Source organism: Mytilus galloprovincialis, chromosome 8, assembly GCF_965363235.1.
Source record: "Mytilus galloprovincialis chromosome 8, xbMytGall1.hap1.1, whole genome shotgun sequence".
Lineage (NCBI taxonomy): Eukaryota > Metazoa > Mollusca > Bivalvia > Mytilida > Mytilidae > Mytilus > Mytilus galloprovincialis.
In genome coordinates this window covers 19,521,258-19,539,602 of record NC_134845.1, presented here as the reverse complement: position 1 = coordinate 19,539,602, position 18,345 = coordinate 19,521,258, and the positions used below count along the sequence as shown (strand labels likewise).

General features: G+C 31.3%; 1 protein-coding gene across 3 annotated transcripts in view; it reads right to left on the bottom strand.

Annotated features, from left to right (window-relative positions):
- LOC143085265 (uncharacterized) overlaps nt 1-18,345 on the bottom strand; it is a 55,323-nt gene that overhangs the window by 9,864 nt on the left and 27,114 nt on the right. The window contains exons 1-3 of one of the 3 annotated variants that reach the window (XM_076261518.1): nt 18,127-18,226; nt 1,932-2,616; nt 404-482 (exon numbers count right to left, since the gene is read on the bottom strand). The exons of 1 other annotated variant lie outside the window; for it this stretch is intronic. In XM_076261518.1, the coding sequence (XP_076117633.1) occupies nt 404-482; nt 1,932-2,606 (754 nt within the window). In that variant the 5' untranslated portion in view covers nt 2,607-2,616; nt 18,127-18,226. Of the gene's footprint in view, nt 1-403; nt 483-1,931; nt 2,617-13,463; nt 13,503-18,126; nt 18,227-18,345 lie in introns of those variants that run through there. One more of the 3 variants, XM_076261519.1, reaches the window with a different exon arrangement.

The following is an 18,345-nucleotide window of genomic DNA, read 5'->3' as shown; positions in this document are numbered from 1 at the left end:
TCGAGGTTATTCGGCAAATACCGGAAAATACCCCTAAATGTTACGTTTTAATGTGTAAAACATAACACAGTTGGATAAAAAAAAAGTATTAGAATAAGGGAAATATATAATATTTAAAAGTGCAAAACAATTATTACAACAAAAGCATTTTTTCAAAGTTGTAACAATAGTTTTTGTCTTTATGTCTTCTGCTGAAATATATGATAAAAAGAACATAACATGTCATTTTTTATATCAGACCCCTGATCAACCCATGGTCAAAATCATCACTCGAGCCTGTCGGCTCTCGTGCTGATATCATGAACTAGGGCTGATAAGGGGTCTGATATGAAAAATGCCATGTTATAATCTATATATCTAGTATATACAAAAAAAATTATTATCCTAGAGTCTTAAACGTTACCTGCGTGGGTGCTTTCATGTTTTCCTTGAAACTTTTCAAAAGCAGCTTCAACAGCAGTTTCTATCACAGCCGGTATGTCCTATAATAAAATATGTTCGTATAATTATAAAAATAGAAAGATGTGGTATGATTGCTTATGATACAATTTTTATCAGATATCAGATGACTCATTAATTAACAGCTATATATCACCGTTCGACCTTCAATATTACGTATAATCTATACTAAGAAGTCAGCTATAAGGGATTCCAAAACGAGAAATGTAAAAGAATTTAAACGAGAAAACTAACGGCCTGATTTGTGTAGAAATAGTAATCAAAGGTACCATGATTATATTTTAATACGCCAGACGCGCGTTTCGTCTACATAAGACTCATCAGTGACGCTCACATCAAAAAAGTTATAGAGCGAAACAGATACAAAGTTGTAGAGAATTAAGGACCCAAAATTCCAAATCAATTGTGCCAAATACAGCTAAGGTAATATACTCCTGGGATACGAAAATCCTTAGTTTTTCGAAACAATCAAAGTTTTGTAACAGGAAATAATGAACGATAACCATATTTGATACATTTGTACACAGCAAAAAACGAAAACCACCAAATTACAGACGTCTGACAGGCACATGAGCAGTGTTTAGTTTTAGTGTAATTCAAAGATTTGGGCAAACATATTGAACGGATGGCTACAGATTATGTTTTAGATTCAGGTGAACAATTATCAAAATTTAGTGAAAAAAAACATGATAGAACAAAATTTACTGTCCAATGAAGGCTAAATAGTGACCTTTTATCATAACTTCTGTTTTACCCCGGGAATTGACTTTACGAAGAATGACAATAGTTGTCATTGTCTTGGTTATTCATTTTCTTGTATCATAGTGATTGGAAACATGATATAAATTTTCTAAACATTAGATGGTGATTTAACGAATTCCAGGAAAAGCTCGTAAAATCGTGGTACAATTGGGCAAGTGTTGAAACACAGAGTCTTTTTTAATTCGCATCAGTGCGTTTCTGTGAAAAAAAGTATAAAGACAAATTTAGAAAGTATAAAACTTTACATTCTTGCTACATATCACAATATTTCCGACTGTGTATGGTTGTAGTTGCTGCTCGAATGAATTCCTATAGACCTCTAATAGTATATATGTGAGATACACATATTGTGTATCTTGGTACAAGCATTTACTTTTCTAATATTCGTTCCAATTAGTACCAAAAAAAATCTTATTTATTTTCGTCAAATTAAATAACGTAACATATTATTAATTTTGGTGGGGTTCGTGTTGTTTATTCTTAAGTTTTCTATGTTGTGTCATTTGTACTATTGTTTGTCTGTTTGTCTTTTTCATTTTTAGCTATGGCGTTGTCGGTTTATTTTCGATTTATGAGTTTGACTGTGCCTTTGGTATCTTTCGTCCCTCTTTTATTCAAAAGATGATTGTATAATGATTGTATAAACTGTACATGTATATGTGTGTTTGGCTTACGTGTAAACCAAAATCTCTGAATAGTTAAATTATTACCGTCTCTCTCTGGGCAGAAAGCAAAAGTGATGTTTGGAGCTGTCTACATATTGTTTCGTCTAAAGTTCTGACTTTAGCATCTTTTAATTTCTGCCTAAAATCCTCTTCTCTTCCACATGTTTTAGCGAGAATCATAATGCATGCTTCAATTTCTTCCCTATTATCGCAGTACTCTTTATTGGAGACTGTTCCTTTCGTTGCATGACCATACGTGTTGTTTCTAAACTTGATTAATTTCTCCAGCGAATATCTTTCTTTGGAATGATCCGGTACAACATTAGAGAAGTTTACTAATAAACATCTTGCAAGTGTTAGGTCAAGATCATCCCGTTTTAATTTAGTACTAACGGGACAGCAGCAATGCTTTGCCCGATTATGAGCGTTGTGGTTTGGGTGCTTTTTATTGATATCGAAAAGAATGTCTAACTGAGAGGGATGTAGAATTCTACTCGGTGGGGAACCTATTGGTTTTTTTGCCTTGGTTGGACATGAACAGCAGGTGATGTTGTTATAACAGAGATGATAAATGTCATGCTGATTATTTTCGATGAACTGGATAAGGTTGAGGCTTTCATTAGTTAAATGCAGATCAACTAATCCCTGGAAAACTTCATTTGTATCATCTACGATCAGTGTGGAATGTCGATAAAAATTTTCTCGCTCTTGCTGTTCCATATCTTCATTTCTAAAAAAAACATAAACACATACTTAAGATAAACTTTTAATGGTACTTAACTTTGATTAAAAAAACACAATCTAAGATATCATCTTGCATTTTGAATGGACTTTCCCTGTCATCGTCAAGTCTATTTCGTTTTCAAGTACTAAATTAAATATTTAATGTAATACATGTATCTGATTTTGTTCATTTTCTGATAAACATATACCATAATTTTTAAGATAAACAGCAACACAGTTTGACGAAAGGTTGTATGTATTCCTATAGGCGCATGGCGCACTGTTGTATTTCTGGTAATATAGTGCAAACAGCAGCTAGTACTGAACACATACAGAAAAATTTTATGCATACTTTAATTGAATTCATCATTTAAATTATTTTTGCTCTTGATTTAAGGGAAGCAATTCCAGCTTAAAATGTTTACAAATTATACATATTTATATTACAGATCTGTTTTAAATGAGAATTTCACAATTAACATATTAAAACCACCACTTATGCAATGATGTAAAAGAACAACACAAAAAAAAAGAGAGAAATATTTTTATAAAAACTTAAAACAACCTCAGATCTCAGAATAAATAATCGAGTTAATATATATTCTTTGTATGTTTATAATCTTGTATGAATATCGTTAGTGCTTCATAAGCCTCTAAAGGCTGGCTGATATGGTATACCATTGCTAATGTATTGAAATGTAATTGTAATTTCATGTATCAGGTTGTACTTTAAATAAAATAAAATCTAAAATCTATAGTAATTAGGGATTTCGTTACCTCAAAGTACTTCAAACTTTTACTAAATTCTTACTTATATATAAAGATTCAGTTTTGAAGTTTTCTTGTATCTGTAAAATACTTATTTCAAACGGTATAGCACATTTTCATTCTTACAGAGATGTCGTTTACCGTGCCCAGATAGAAATGTTCCTGGTAAACTTATCGATTCTTCAAGTTAACTAATTGTTTTGTTCATATAGGTTACACATTACAACACTGTGATTAGATCTTTGAATAATGATTTATTTTGTTTTAAGCTGATTTTTGTAAATTTTGTAATATTAACCAGTAAATTTAAAGCAAATTAAACAATATTATCATATACATATGCACTTTTATGAATCAACAATATGTCGATACCTGTACATTGGCATTGTACAAAGGCGTACTTTTTTATGACTGTTTGTGACGTCTTTAAACTTAACCAATTGGATGTAGAATGTGTACTGATTGACAATTTAGTCTTAGATGTATGATTTGTTTATTAGTTGTTTTGGCTTTGAAATAGCTGTAGTAACTGCGAGTACTCTCAGATCTGTACTCTGTTTAACTGATTTTCTTAGTTTGTTCTTATGTTGTACTATTATACTACTTTTTCCCAGGTTATGATATGGTTGGGATCAAGCTTTCGTTATAAACATCGCTTCATGATGTATGTTTGTGCACCTTTCAAGTCTGGAGCCTGTAACTTAGTGGTTTTCGTTTGTTGGTGTGTTACGTATCTGCTTTACATCCTTTTTTTGTACATAAGTTAGGTCGTTAGTAAGCTTGTTTGATTTCTTTTTACATTTGTCTTTTCAGGGCCTTTAATAGCTGAAAACTGGATATTTGCTATGCTCTTTGTTAAAGGTGGTACAGTGACCTATGGTTGTAAATTTCTGTGTCATTTGATCTCTTGTGACATGCTGTCTATTTGTCAATTATACCAGATCTCCTTTTTTTTATTATTTATATTAAATACTGCCTTTTGATATACCTCAATAGAATGTGCTTTGATAAACATCAATAGAAGAGGGACCAAAGATACCAGAGGGACAGTCAAACTCATAAATTGAAAATAAACTGACAACGCCAAGGCTAAAAATGAAAAAGACAAACAATAGAATGCACTTCGATCAACATCAATAAAATGCACTTCGATAAACATCAATAGAATGTACTTCGATTCTATTTATCAAATTGATTGTAAATTATTTACATTTCATATGTTATAAAGTTTTGTTTCATGAATTACATGTTGTATATTCAACCTTCTACTACCATTGAGTAATCACTCATCTACAAATCTTTAATTTAGCAATACCACGGTGGGTATGGTTGTCCTGCGAGAGAACGTTCTGTGCTGGTGATTCGGTCCTGACGGGTGCTGGTGATCAATGAAAAAATGTAAACAAAGACGAAAATGATGATTTTAGACGTTTTCACTCATAAAAAATGGAAGAAAACAGTTGAGATTTTTCAATTTTGTTTCTTATGGGTTCATATATAAACCATTAACAAGTTGACCCTCTAAACTGTTTCAGTAAGCGTATGACAAAAATGCTCATTTTCAGAAAATCTAGAAGTGAAAAAATAAAACAAAAATGCTCATAGAGTCCGCTTTCTATACAGCAATCCACACGACAAAACTATTTTGTGAAAAAAACATTGCAATGTATTAAAATTAAGCATTTTCTCAATTTATTCATGTCCTGATACTGTGCTGGTGGGTTCTGTCATTGTGCTGGTGGGTCCTGATACGGTGCTGGTGATTTTGGATAAGAAGTTGGTCATATTTGAAACAAATGTTACATAATCAATAAAATTGGGCAGATAATTGTTGTCAATAGGATCTATGACTCATATTTTAGCTCTTGTGCATCCATTTGGCTGTTTAATATGTGTTTTCAAATGATCGTAACTTGTATTACATAATTACATAAAAGGGCAACATCTTTCGTCCAATATAAGATAACAATATATAGTATCTAAAATAAGAATATTTTTATTAAGATACTAGAACACACCCGTATATCGCGGATCCGTGACTGAATTAAAGTATATAACTATGCGCAAGCCTTATTTTAGTATTAGTATTGTCATCTGATAAAGTCATGCTGATTATAAGATACACAGTTTTCTCTGCTTTCAAATCTTTCTGTTTGAACCCGTCGAACTGGAACTTATCAAATTATTGATAATATTAATTATTTGGAAAACAAAAGGTCCTGGAATGGAGTATTTTTTAATCAACAGCATTGTATATTAGTTATAAATATTGAATTCTTTGATTCGCTGTTTTACGTCATGCCCGCTAACAAATTGAAAACTGTACCTATACGCCTTACTTTAGTCCAGATTTTTAGTATTCGTATCGTTATCATAGAAAGTCTAACTGATTAAAATACTACAATAGGTAACAATTTGACAGTTGAGTAGTGTCAACCCTGTGATTATGACACGTGTACTACTATATAGCATATTAATCCTGAATACACCGTTTGGTGGTGCGCCTGTCAGATGCGGAACGTACAGATAAGGTAATCGGTAACAGGTGAATATACTATTGGTATCGGTATCGGACTCGACCCGGAACTTCTTAATTATTGGCAATATTAATTACGTGGAAAACAAAAGGGCCTGGAGTGGTGTAATTTTTAATCTACACCTTTGTACAATATAAGTTATATATAAAGTTGATTTTTTTTATTCGTCGTTTTTACTTGATGACGGCTGACAAATTGGACCTCGTTATTTTAATATTATAGATTCGTATTGTTATCTTAGAAAGTTTAACTAATTAAAATACTACAATAGGTAACAATTTGACAATTAAGTAGTGTCAACGCTGTGATTATGACCCGTGTAATACATATAGCATATTAATTCTGAATACACCGTTTGGTGGTGCGCCTGTCAGATGCGGAACGTACAGATAAGGTAATCGGTAACAGGTGAATATACTATTGGTATCGGTATCGGACTCGACCCGGAACTTCTTAATTATTGGCAATATTAATTACGTGGAAAACAAAAGGGCCTGGATTGGTGTAATTTTTAATCTACACCTTTGTACTATATTAGTTATATATAAAGTTGAATTCTTTGATTCGTCGTTTTTACGTGATGACGGCTGACAAATTGGACCTCGTAATTTTAGTATTATAGATTAAATGCCCCTTTCATTGATGCTTCAACAATGATCAAAGCCCATGCCGCATAGACATGTTTGTTAGCGCTCCGCATACCCCTCCCCACTTCCACCCAACCAACCCTCCTCATTTCATCCTTCATTGTTACAGTGTGTGATTTTACTTTGTACCAACACAACAATTTATCACATTAAATAATAACACAAAGACACACATTATTGAACAACGAATTTTCACAGGTACTGAAAGCTAGTTCAAAGCCGCATTTTCAACTAATAGATAAACCATGTTCTCATATACAAAAATCCCAATCGTGTCGATTAAAAAAGTCTCAAAACTTAAGTTCACATTTTAATGCTTGATGAAGCAGAACTTTAAAAGTGTGCAGTGAATCTTGTGCTCACAACAGTTATTGTCATAATTATACTTACATAAGACTTATAAATGAATTAAGAAGGTACCAAGAAATATTTTACAGTTCAATTTAATGATCGTGAATGGAAGGAAATGGTACGGAAGTTTACATAGGACAAAAAGAAATTGATAGTATTTTTTGGCGAAATACTTAAACGCTTCTTTGCATTATATAGTACAGCTCTTCTGTAAAAGCATACAAAGAAAAACTTTGATTGACTTGCTTGCTATGTTTGCTTGGATGTTTTCAAACAATAGGTAGGCGGAGTTTCAATACATACTGGGATTTGATTGAACAAATACAAACTGACAGGAATTGAAGTTAATGTTTATTGTCCAAACAAATTCTAGTATATAGTAAACAGACTACTTACCTGTCGTTTACAAACATCCAAACAATCATAGCAAGCAATTTGATCAATAGTTTGCTTTGCATATATTTATAGAAGAGCTGTAAATTCTAAAAAATTCTTGTTGTCGTAGATGATTAAATCCTCAACAAAATCTCAATAACTTTGTTAGAACGAATAAAGGTTTTAAATAAAATTTTCGTGGACTTTTTAGCTTCCACCCTGACGAGGCATGTTAGCTGTTCGTATGCTGTTGGACCTGACGCACGGAAACTTTCACATTTCTATCTTCTTTTCTGAAATATTTTACCCAGCTCATACTTGACAGGATTGTTATCCTAGTAAAAGATGTAACCAATGAATTGAACGCAAGTTAAAAATTCCACATTACTATATAATTCTTTTTATGTGTCAATTTGTTCGAAAAAAGTCGAAAAGAAGAGAGTTTTTTTAATGTCATGATTATCTGTCGCTTTCTAGATCTATGCTGAGCATTTATTTCAGATGACATGGACTCCTCACCCTGGTGACCCTGCTGCCTTTCATAACTTTATCCATGTACATACATTAATAGATAAACAAAAGGCTGCAACTGGTATTTTTGTATTTAAAATGACTCGTTGTAACGAGAATATTTGTGGTGAATGAAAACTGTGGGGTCAACATCTTAAATTGCTTATAAATGTTGCTGGACCAAGTTTCGTTATCTGATCTGAATTTTCTGAAATGTACAAGGTAGATACATATCAGCCTTTTGATTTCTTTTACTCGGTAAGTTTTGCCCTAATTGCTTGAACTTTTGCAACATTAAAGCCGATTTCAATGAGTGTGTAGACAAAGGGAATATATTTGGTTATCTTGCTTGCTGAACAGAAAAGTCATTGTTAGGTTATGTAAACTACCCTACTTTAAGAGTAGACTAGTCCGACAAATGACACATCTTCTGTCTGTTGGACCAGGCTACTTCGAAAGGAGCGTAGTATACCTTACCTAACAATGACTTCACGGTTTAGCTAACAAGAAAGCTAACCAAAGATATTACCTTTGCCTACATACTCAATGGAATCGGCTGTAACTAAAAACTCGAATACATTTTAACAGACAGTGGTCATGTTTGTTGATGAATATTGTTTTTCCTAGATTCACTCTTGAAAAATCATTTGGTAATATTTGGTCAAGTAATTTCAGAAAAGATCTTTTTGTAATTGCGGACACCAAGACAATACATGAACCTCACACGACCCCTCGACACAGGTGAGCTTATATATGAACTTATAGCGATTCGGGTTGCTAACCAGTTGAAATTAAGCCAGTATTTTGTGTGTGTAGATTTGTATTATTTTATAAAAAAAAGAAGATGTGGTATGATTGCAAATGAGACAACTATCCACAAAAGACCATAATGACATAGACATTAACAACTATAGGTCACCACGGCTTTCAACAATGAGCAAAGCCCATACCGCATAGTCAGCTATAAAAGGCCCCGATAAGACACTGTAAAACAATTCAAATGAGAAAACTAACGGCCTTATTTATGTAAAAAAAGAAAAAAAATTTTGCCCTCCATTTTTATGCAAAACCTTTTACATTTTTATTTTATGGGTTATTGTTGAAGGTCATACGATGACGTATGGTTGTTAACACATACTTCCTTTGGTTTCTTGTGGGGTCCATTGACAACAAACATACACATCATCTACTTTATATATAAGTATTGTAAAAATTACAACGTATTTTGGTGATCTTGCAAAATGATAGAATCCCGAAAATCGTAGTAAACATATTTTCTTATCTTAAAAGGGGGCAAGAAGGGTTCCATTAACAGGCCAATAAATAAGATTACAGTTGATTAAAAAAAAAAATAAAAAAAATAGGGGTATTTTTTTCTCTCATAATAACAGTAAACAGATTCACAACAATGTCAATTTCAAGAAAGCAGACAACAGTTAATTAGTCAATAACAGCACAGCATCAATGATCTTGAATATATGCCACTTTTAACTAAAATATAAAGGCACAGAACCAGGACATAGGAGCACAGAACCAGGACCGTTTTTCTTATCACCAGCACAGCGTCAGGACAATTCAGTTTAACGAGCTTGCACGACTTTTGCAATATAATATTGTTGTAATATACTTTGCATGGTACTTATGACGCATCAGAGAAAAATTAAACAACAAAACAGTCGTTTTATTGCCGTTCTGATACAATGTAAACAAACCCACCACCACAGAATCAGGACCCACCAGCACCTGACAGGACCAAATCACCAGCACAGAACGTTCTCTCGCAGACAACCATACCCCTCGTGAATACAGTAAGTAACCATGGTGGAAAAGTTTCTTTAATTCTGCACTCATGTCGTTACGATTTTCTTTTAACAACAGATTTCAATAGTGTAAAACGAAGTATACTTTTGAAATATTATAAAGTGTTAACTTGTGAGCACAGGAAATCCTTATTTTGAAATTTATGAATTATGTAAAGCTACATGCATAAGCTTATCTATGTATCCTTTTTTATCAAGGTTTTAATATAGATATATAAATTATGTATGTTGGAGGTACACTTTTGCTAATAAAACATTTTCTAAATTGGAACTTGATAAGGATGTATATGTTGATTTTGACAAACAAAAACTCACTAGAAATGAAAATGAAAATCAGTACGAGATAAAGGTGAAAATATAATACTAATAAATTTTCTTAACATGGACAACGGTCAAATCATCATTCCTTATAATAAACGAAATTTAAACCATATCATATTATAATTCAACTAAGGATATGCAAAACTTCAACTACTAACCAAGTTCCGTATAATTGTTCACATTTTAATAATAGAACTAAGCAGATGTGAAACAATATCCTACAGATGAAAGAATTTGTAAATATTCCTTCATTGTCAAAAAACTTATGATAAAAGAAACATTTAGTTGAAGTGAATTGATAATATTCAAAAACAAATAATCCTCATTACAATTAGATGGACTCATTCTTAAAGTAACTTTTTTTAAATTCCGATTTCCGGGTTTTGTTCAATGTCAAAGACCATATAGAAAAAATCTGTAGAATTGATAGTTGAACATTGATCAATTATATACAGTAATAAATATATATGGTGTATGTTGATTAAATCTACATGTATAAAAGTTTAGCTTTGTGATAAGTTTATCGGCGTTTTTTCTTTTTAGCTAACATTTTATTTAAATATTCTGTAAAGAGGAATATTCAAGATCTTTATTAAAACTGCTATAACAAAATTTGATAAAATAGGATCCTTAAACCAAATAAAATGATAACACGTTATATGTAGAGAAAGAAATTACTTGGAAAAATCGTATTCTTAAAAAAAAGGCTACATGAAAAAATGTCATCACTTTTTCCGGTTAAGCGAAAAAGTCATTGCACTAATGTTTGACTGATCGTGTGACTTATCACAGGAATACAATATAATTTGTTTGCTGATTGTATTTATACACAGAAAACAGTGTTTTTGTATTTTATTTTCAGAAGATTTATCTCATATACTATCTAAATATAACTCTGGAGAGGTTTATCTCTCAATGGGGTTGGATTGCTTGTTTCTACATTATTTTATTATATTTCAAATATAGTTGTAATGACTACATTTTGAATGTAGGTAGGCGCTAGTGTGCTTCTTTTTTTTATCAAGTTTTTCTGACCGACAGGGTTGTCCAAGAAGAGAATTTTTCATAATTTCATATCTAGTTCATTTCAGCTATTTATTTTGATAGTTACATAATACAGTTTATGCTGTTTTTGTTTCTCTATTCATAAGCATGTACACACTTCTAATGCAATCCCAAAGTCAAATATATTATACAAAGGATTTATATAATATCATGTTATATATGTACAATATATATGTCGATGGAATTGTATTAGAAGTATGCGCAAACATGCTTCGAAATGATTATATGAAACTCTAAAATTTTGTTTGTATGAATGATTATATATCAATTAGCAACACCCATTTAACACCATACTTAATTGCCATTTTTTAATGGTTAAAACAAAATTCTTTCATGACATGCTTTTTTCTTATTTTAACATGGGTAGGATTGAATATATCTTTATAGCGAAAGCGAAGTTTCAAATCTTGACAAATATAATGCATTGATTTCCAGACGTTTCTATTTCAAATATGACGTCAATCACATGCAGCCCATTGTTTATTTGAATAACAACGTGGCTTGTTTCTAACGCAAATGAAGAAAATCATATTATAACTTAAAATAAATATATACAATTTGAAAACTGTATTAGTTTTAATAATTTACATAACGTAAAGAATAGAACGCCTTTCCACTACCACAAACATCTAGGTTCAATCACATAATTCACTAGGAGGACATTACTGTTCTCTTGTTTACTCCTCCATATTAATATTTCTGATACTCAATAGTATTCATAAAAATATAACCACAATATTTTTATTGCTTTGATAACAATGTATTGCTTCCATATGCTTCCAATGTAACATAAAGTTGGTCTTAGAAACTATTATATATCAAAAGCATAACATATTTTCTGTTGCTTTTTATCTACTTTAATCAATATTTGTGTTTATGAAATGTTAGAAAATTTAAAGAGACAAATATATTCAGTGTAATTTAAGTTTATTTTCGATTTTCATTAGCTAAATTATGGGTCGATATAAAGAGGTTCATAATGGGAACGAATATTAGTTTAATTCTTAAATTCACAAAAACACACAGATAGACAAATCCACACGATTTAAAGGGAGTTAGACTATGTGATTTAAAAAGAAGATTTGACATCAACCACGCAAGTGTCAAAGTTACTCATTACGTTTTGCCATACCAAATGCACCTAAACATTATAATGGGGTAAAAAGCATAAGCTATGGTCTGGTAAACTGTCTGTTTTGTTATATCTATTGAATGGGTTTTGCTGCCGAATGAACATGTTACCTACACATCCCTTTATTAACAGTCACACTAGTTTTATCAAACACTTGCTATCATATAAGCATAATAGTTTTATCAACGCAATACCAATATCCTTTTCCGATCAATCTTTTGTATTCTTACGAAATGCATATGAAAATTTTAAATTCTTTATAGGATTGTTCATTTAAAAACCAAGTAAATATTAATAGTAATTATGAATATATCTCTTGTATTCTAATTTTGTTTACTTAAATTAATCCATACCGGCTGAGCAGCGAGGTCAATAGCTATCATTTGCAATTCTTCCCGACGAACCCCTTGTTATGATTCTTGTCATTTTTTGCAACTTATACGTGTACGTGTTGTATTTTGTTGGGTTTTGTACACCGGCCATTTTCGTAAATAAATCTAAAGGTAAACATGTTATGTAACATGATATCAAGGACAAATTCTCAATTACTGTGCATTACAAGTAGCATTCAACTTCTGTTGATTTTTATAAAATGACAATTTTTAACAACAAATTAAAAAAAAAAGAAAAATCGCGAAATCATGCACATTTTATGCACTTTCTATGGTAACGATACGCTCAACATCAGATTTCTTTTGTCTGTCTATTGTTCAAACCTTGCAGTTAAGTGCAACACACTTTTTATACATTTTTGCATTTAAAGTTTTTTATTGGACTGTTCTAGTTGCAGGTAAACCATTAATATGCCTCAAACGCACTTAATTACACTCGTTTCATAGTTAGTGTGTGACTTAACTTTTAGTATACATGTACAATAGCCATAAACCCAGTGTTGACTTGTTGCCTGTATAAAAACAGTTTTAAGATATTAATTAGTAATAGATTAAAGAACTCTAACAGTATCAATTTCAATAATGTATATTATTTAGATAACAAATAATTCAATTTTATGTGTATTTCCGCCATTTCTGTTAAATAATCTCGTTTAAACACATCAGGTAAAATGATATGGTGGACATTCTCTTGTGAACTCTACCACATTTAAAATCTTTAGTCATCACTACTACTCAAGATATAATCTTCATGTTTGAAGTGCTTAAATAAAATTATCACTTAGTTATGGTTTTGAAATACAATTATTGGATGCATATCAACAAAAGTGTATTGGTGCATTAAAACGTTTCATAGACAATATTAGACACGATAATTATTTATAACATAAAGATCTTAAAATGGCATGTTTTTGTTGATTTATTTTTAATTCTTACCTTTCTAGTCAAGAGGAGGGACGACACGCAAGGTGTCGTGTGCATAAAAAATTATATCACGTGACCGGAAATCGGCTTGTTTACCGTTATGTGATTAAGAGATTAGTCAAGAGGTGTATACATGTATGGCAAAAATAATGTACCAATCAGGAGAATGCGTTGAAGTTATTTAACTAATATTTACGTATACAGAAAATTGCGCCAAGCATTCAGGATTTAAGGTCAATGTAAAAAGGGTTGCTATTTTAAACTATGACATTAACATTGATCTCATAATTTTCATCTATTGTTTTAGATTTTATTCGAAATATTTGTATATATCTGAAATTTTTAAAAAGTTCAAAATGAAAATGGATCCTTTTTTAGTTGTTAGTTGTCATTTTAGTGCACTTTCCATATTTAGTTGCTATAATATGGGTAGACATATTTGCACCTGTCCTAAGTCAGGAATTTGATGTACAGTAGTTTTCGTTTGTTTATGTAATTTATACGTATTTCTCGTTTCTCGTTTTTCATAAAGATTAGACCGATGTTTTTCGCGTTTGAATGGTTTTACACTGGTAATCTTGGGGCCCTTTCGTTATAGCTATAAATTGTTCGGTGTGAGCCAAGTCTCCGTGTTAAAGACCGTACATTGACCTATAAAGGTTTACTTTTACAAATTGTTATTTGGATGGAGAGTTGTCTTATTGGCACTCATACCACATCTTCCTATATCTATATGAAGGTTTACGAAGGGTGTTAATATGATTTTAAATATTTATTTTGTTAGAAAAGGTACAAGTTGACAAATACAAAGACATGCACAGTGTAATTAAAGATAAACTGTCGGCAAAGGCCACCTTAGTGTCCTAGTTACTCATTAAATTTTTCAAAACCTAATTCCATCAGAATATCATGATGATTTGGCACAACTTTTTGGGAATTTTTGGTCCTCAATGCTCTTAAACTTTGTACTTTGTACTTTTGGCTTTTCAACAATTTTGATATGAGCGTCACTGATGAGTCTAATGTTGACGAAACGCGTGTCTGGCGTATTAAACTATAATCCTGGTACCTTTGATCTATTTTTAGAACAAAGTGTATCATAGTCTTAAGTAAAGTGTTACCCAATGAACGTGTAGCCTATATCTCCTTTAGTTTACATATATTCATGAAATCTTTTTTGTACAATTGTAGTTTTATAATAATTCAGTGTCAATATTAGATATGGTAATTTCAAGTATGTTTGGTATGTCTTTGTTTTCCTGCGGTACGAATTCACGAATCTGATCAATATGTCTCTTCCATACTAAATCTCCAACTTGGACTTGATAAGTTACTGTTCCGAGTTTATGAACGATAACTCCTTGTTTCCACTTGTTATTGTCTAGCTATAGTCTCTTTAAGATTTGGACTCGCTCCCTATTGTTGCAAAAAAAAAAATATTTTTTTCACCATCTCCTCATTTTATTATTATTCACTGTGGAGCTAATGATTTGACAGATTTAGAATTGACCGGGAAGGGTTTAATTGAAAATGTAAAATATTCTACCCTAGGTAGCCAGGCTTTTTTTTTAAAAAGGTTATTATAATATGGTCTTCAATGCTAAAGTGCGATACTGGCATTTTGCACCTTTGAATGTGGGTGCAATAATAGAACAGAACAGAAAAAGAGAACTTTAGTGGTCAAAATCTTTGTTATAGAAAACGAGGGTAAAGCTATATTACATGAGAACATTAGGGCAAGTGAAGTGTCTTTATAGAGAACAGATGGAACTCATTTGTCACAAACTGGAAATCAGATTTTCTTAAATAATATACAAGGGGGGGGGGTGTTGAGTCTTTCCTACGCACAACAAAATCAACTTTTTCAAAGATTCAATAATGAAAATTTTGTGGAGGTGAGAACCCATGTCAGATTTGGTAGCTGACTTGGGCTCCCATGTGGCGGTCCAGGGAGACTGGTAGAGATTGGGGGATTATTTTACTCGGCCTGACAAGTTCTAAAATTTGCAGGTTTGGAAAATGTGGTTTGTGGTAACGGTGGGGTCTACAGATGGGTGACTCTGGGACCTCCTCAACCTCATCTTATCTGCCAACAGGTGGGGCACTAATAACTGGAGCATTGGTAATACGAGTGTTTTCCCCGGTCACTCCCCATGGTAGGTGGTGGTGTAACCGTGTTTAACTACCAGGGGTTTTATGACACTATGTCAACATAGGTCAGCTGATAGTCATTGTGTATAGGTAATCGGTAGTCACCCTGGCGCCTCAACAAAATATTATAGAAGTAATGCCACAAAGTAAAAATGTATATTGTAGAAATGAAAATGTAAATACAAGTTGGTGTAATAAAATGTATGTTTAATTAAAAGGATTGTTTTTGTATAAGTTGTAAATGAAATACAGAGAATGGAACCTCTACACAAATGAGTATAATATACAGAAAGTCTGTAGTATTTTAATTTTGGTATTTGTGAATTATCATTAACAACAGACAAAGAGAGACAACTCTAGATTAATTTTTAACATAGCTTAGAAAATACGTCAACAACTCTTGATCGTTGTTCTTCATCTCATTGTTCGTTCAGTACTGATAAAGGGTCTTCTTATATGAGTATTGCAATTAAAGTGTATCATAGTCTTTCGTAAAGTGTTACCAAATGAACGTGTAGCATATATCTCCTTCAGTTTACATATTTTCATGAAATCTTTTTTGTTCAATTGTAGTCTAATAATCTTCTCAATGTAAAGAAAAATTATCCAATGAATTCATTATATAAAGTCATTCTTACGAAATGCATAATGTAAATTGTAATTACATATTAAGCAATCATTAATTTAAAATAAAGTCAACATTAGTAGAAGTTTACGTATTACTTTAATTGTTTTTCACTAATTTTGAACTTATTTTATGCTGGCTGAGAGCCATATTCTTTAAAAATAGCCCCGGCAAACCCTTAAACGATTCCAGTTATTTCTAATCAACTTAGCGGCTATTTCGTTTAAACAAAAATGATTAAATATTATAGTTACGGGAATCACGCCGTCAAATGAAATTCTCTCTGGATTATTTTAGTATATGGTAAAAGAAGAATAAGAAATATGAAAACTGGTTTTTTTTATGGATGATACATGTTATTTAATTAGGCAAATCAGCGTTGCACTTATTCATTTCGGTTGTATTCCCGTCATTTCCGTTAAAAAATATCATTTTAAACACATTATGTAAACATTATGAGGAGTACATTTTCTTGATTATTTTTGCTTAGAAAGATTTAGCAAAAATACTAAGATATGGTTATCCTCTTTTTTTTTAAGATTTACTAAGGCAGAAAAATGGAATATGTTTACTCTAATAACAGTTTGTTCATTTGTTGAATTTAATTTGTATAGCCCAAGACAAAGCTGATGTATTATTGGCTTGCATGTCAATACTACAACCTCATTTGAATTTGTATTTTTTTTACTTTTGTTATTTGGATATACGTATAACTGGATACGTAATGCTCTTAATATTTAATGCAAGGACAATGTGTGTTTAAATACAGTTTTATCAAGTGATAAACTTTAATCACTAATTGTAAAAGAATAAAATAATCCCATTATTAATAAAATAGAGAATGGATAAATTGAACAACATACCCAAACAATTTAACAAATGAAATACATCTACTGAATATGTTTGACATGTACTACACAATTACATATTTTAAAGCAACCATCGCTATTTACATTTCTATTGTTTATCAATTGTTCCAAACCATTACACATAGTTCAGTACAGTTCTTATCTAAATGGAGAATCTCAAAAATATTACACAATTAAGGTGAATGTGCGCGTTCTGTAGAAACGCAACAAGTATTTAAATGTTATATGTCTTTATAATTGCCTTAACAATTGCACAAAGTTATCGGTATCGGGAATGAACATTGAGATTGTTACCTGAGAATTTAGCAAAATCTATTTATGTCGTCAATTATTAATAACTATGTTCCGCATTAGTGACATCAATTGAGAGCGAGTTATAAAAGTAATTCCTAAAAATGTGTATTTTTGGAAGGTATGGTCCGGTACGGTACGATTAAATGCAATTTTCCCTTCACTGTACAGCCAATATATAAGAAATTATTTAATTTACTAATTTATTAAAGAAAATATAGATTTTAACCAGCACAAATACTCTCAAGGTAACCATGGTAACGAATAATAACAAAATACCGATAAAGATATGCAGCTCAGTGTTGTTATCCTATAGTTAGGCTTCTTTATTATTGCTATATAAAAAACACTATTATTTTCAATAATGTATATAATTGAAATTAAAAATTTCCATTGTTAAATGCAATGCCGCCATTACCGTTAAACAATCTTTGTTTAAACACATCATGATCAATGATATGGTGGACATTTACCTGTTTAATCTACCGTATTTGAACTCCTCATACTTATTGCTACTACTAATATATATAAATATATAACATTTACGTTTTAAGTTCTTAAATGAAAATATCACTTAGTTATGGTTTTGAAGTAGAAATACATGCATATCAACAAATGTGCATATGTTGCGGAAAAAGCGTCACACGTCACTGAAAAACATTAGACAAGATAATTATTCATAAAAATTAAATTTTACAAGCAGAACACTTTTTTTTATATATGTATTTTGATTTCTTACCTTTTCAGTCAACTGTATGCTAGTTAGGGTAATGTTTAACTCGATGCAAAAGTTTGAATTTTTGTGAATTCATAAATCCATGTTTACAAAAATTCAGTATTAATATAATATCGACCTGGGTTTAAGGTCAATGTCAAAAAAGTAGTCCTTGATGATGATAAATATATTAAAGTTGACATAATTTTGATTTGTTGATTTTACTTATAGTATGTGTTTATA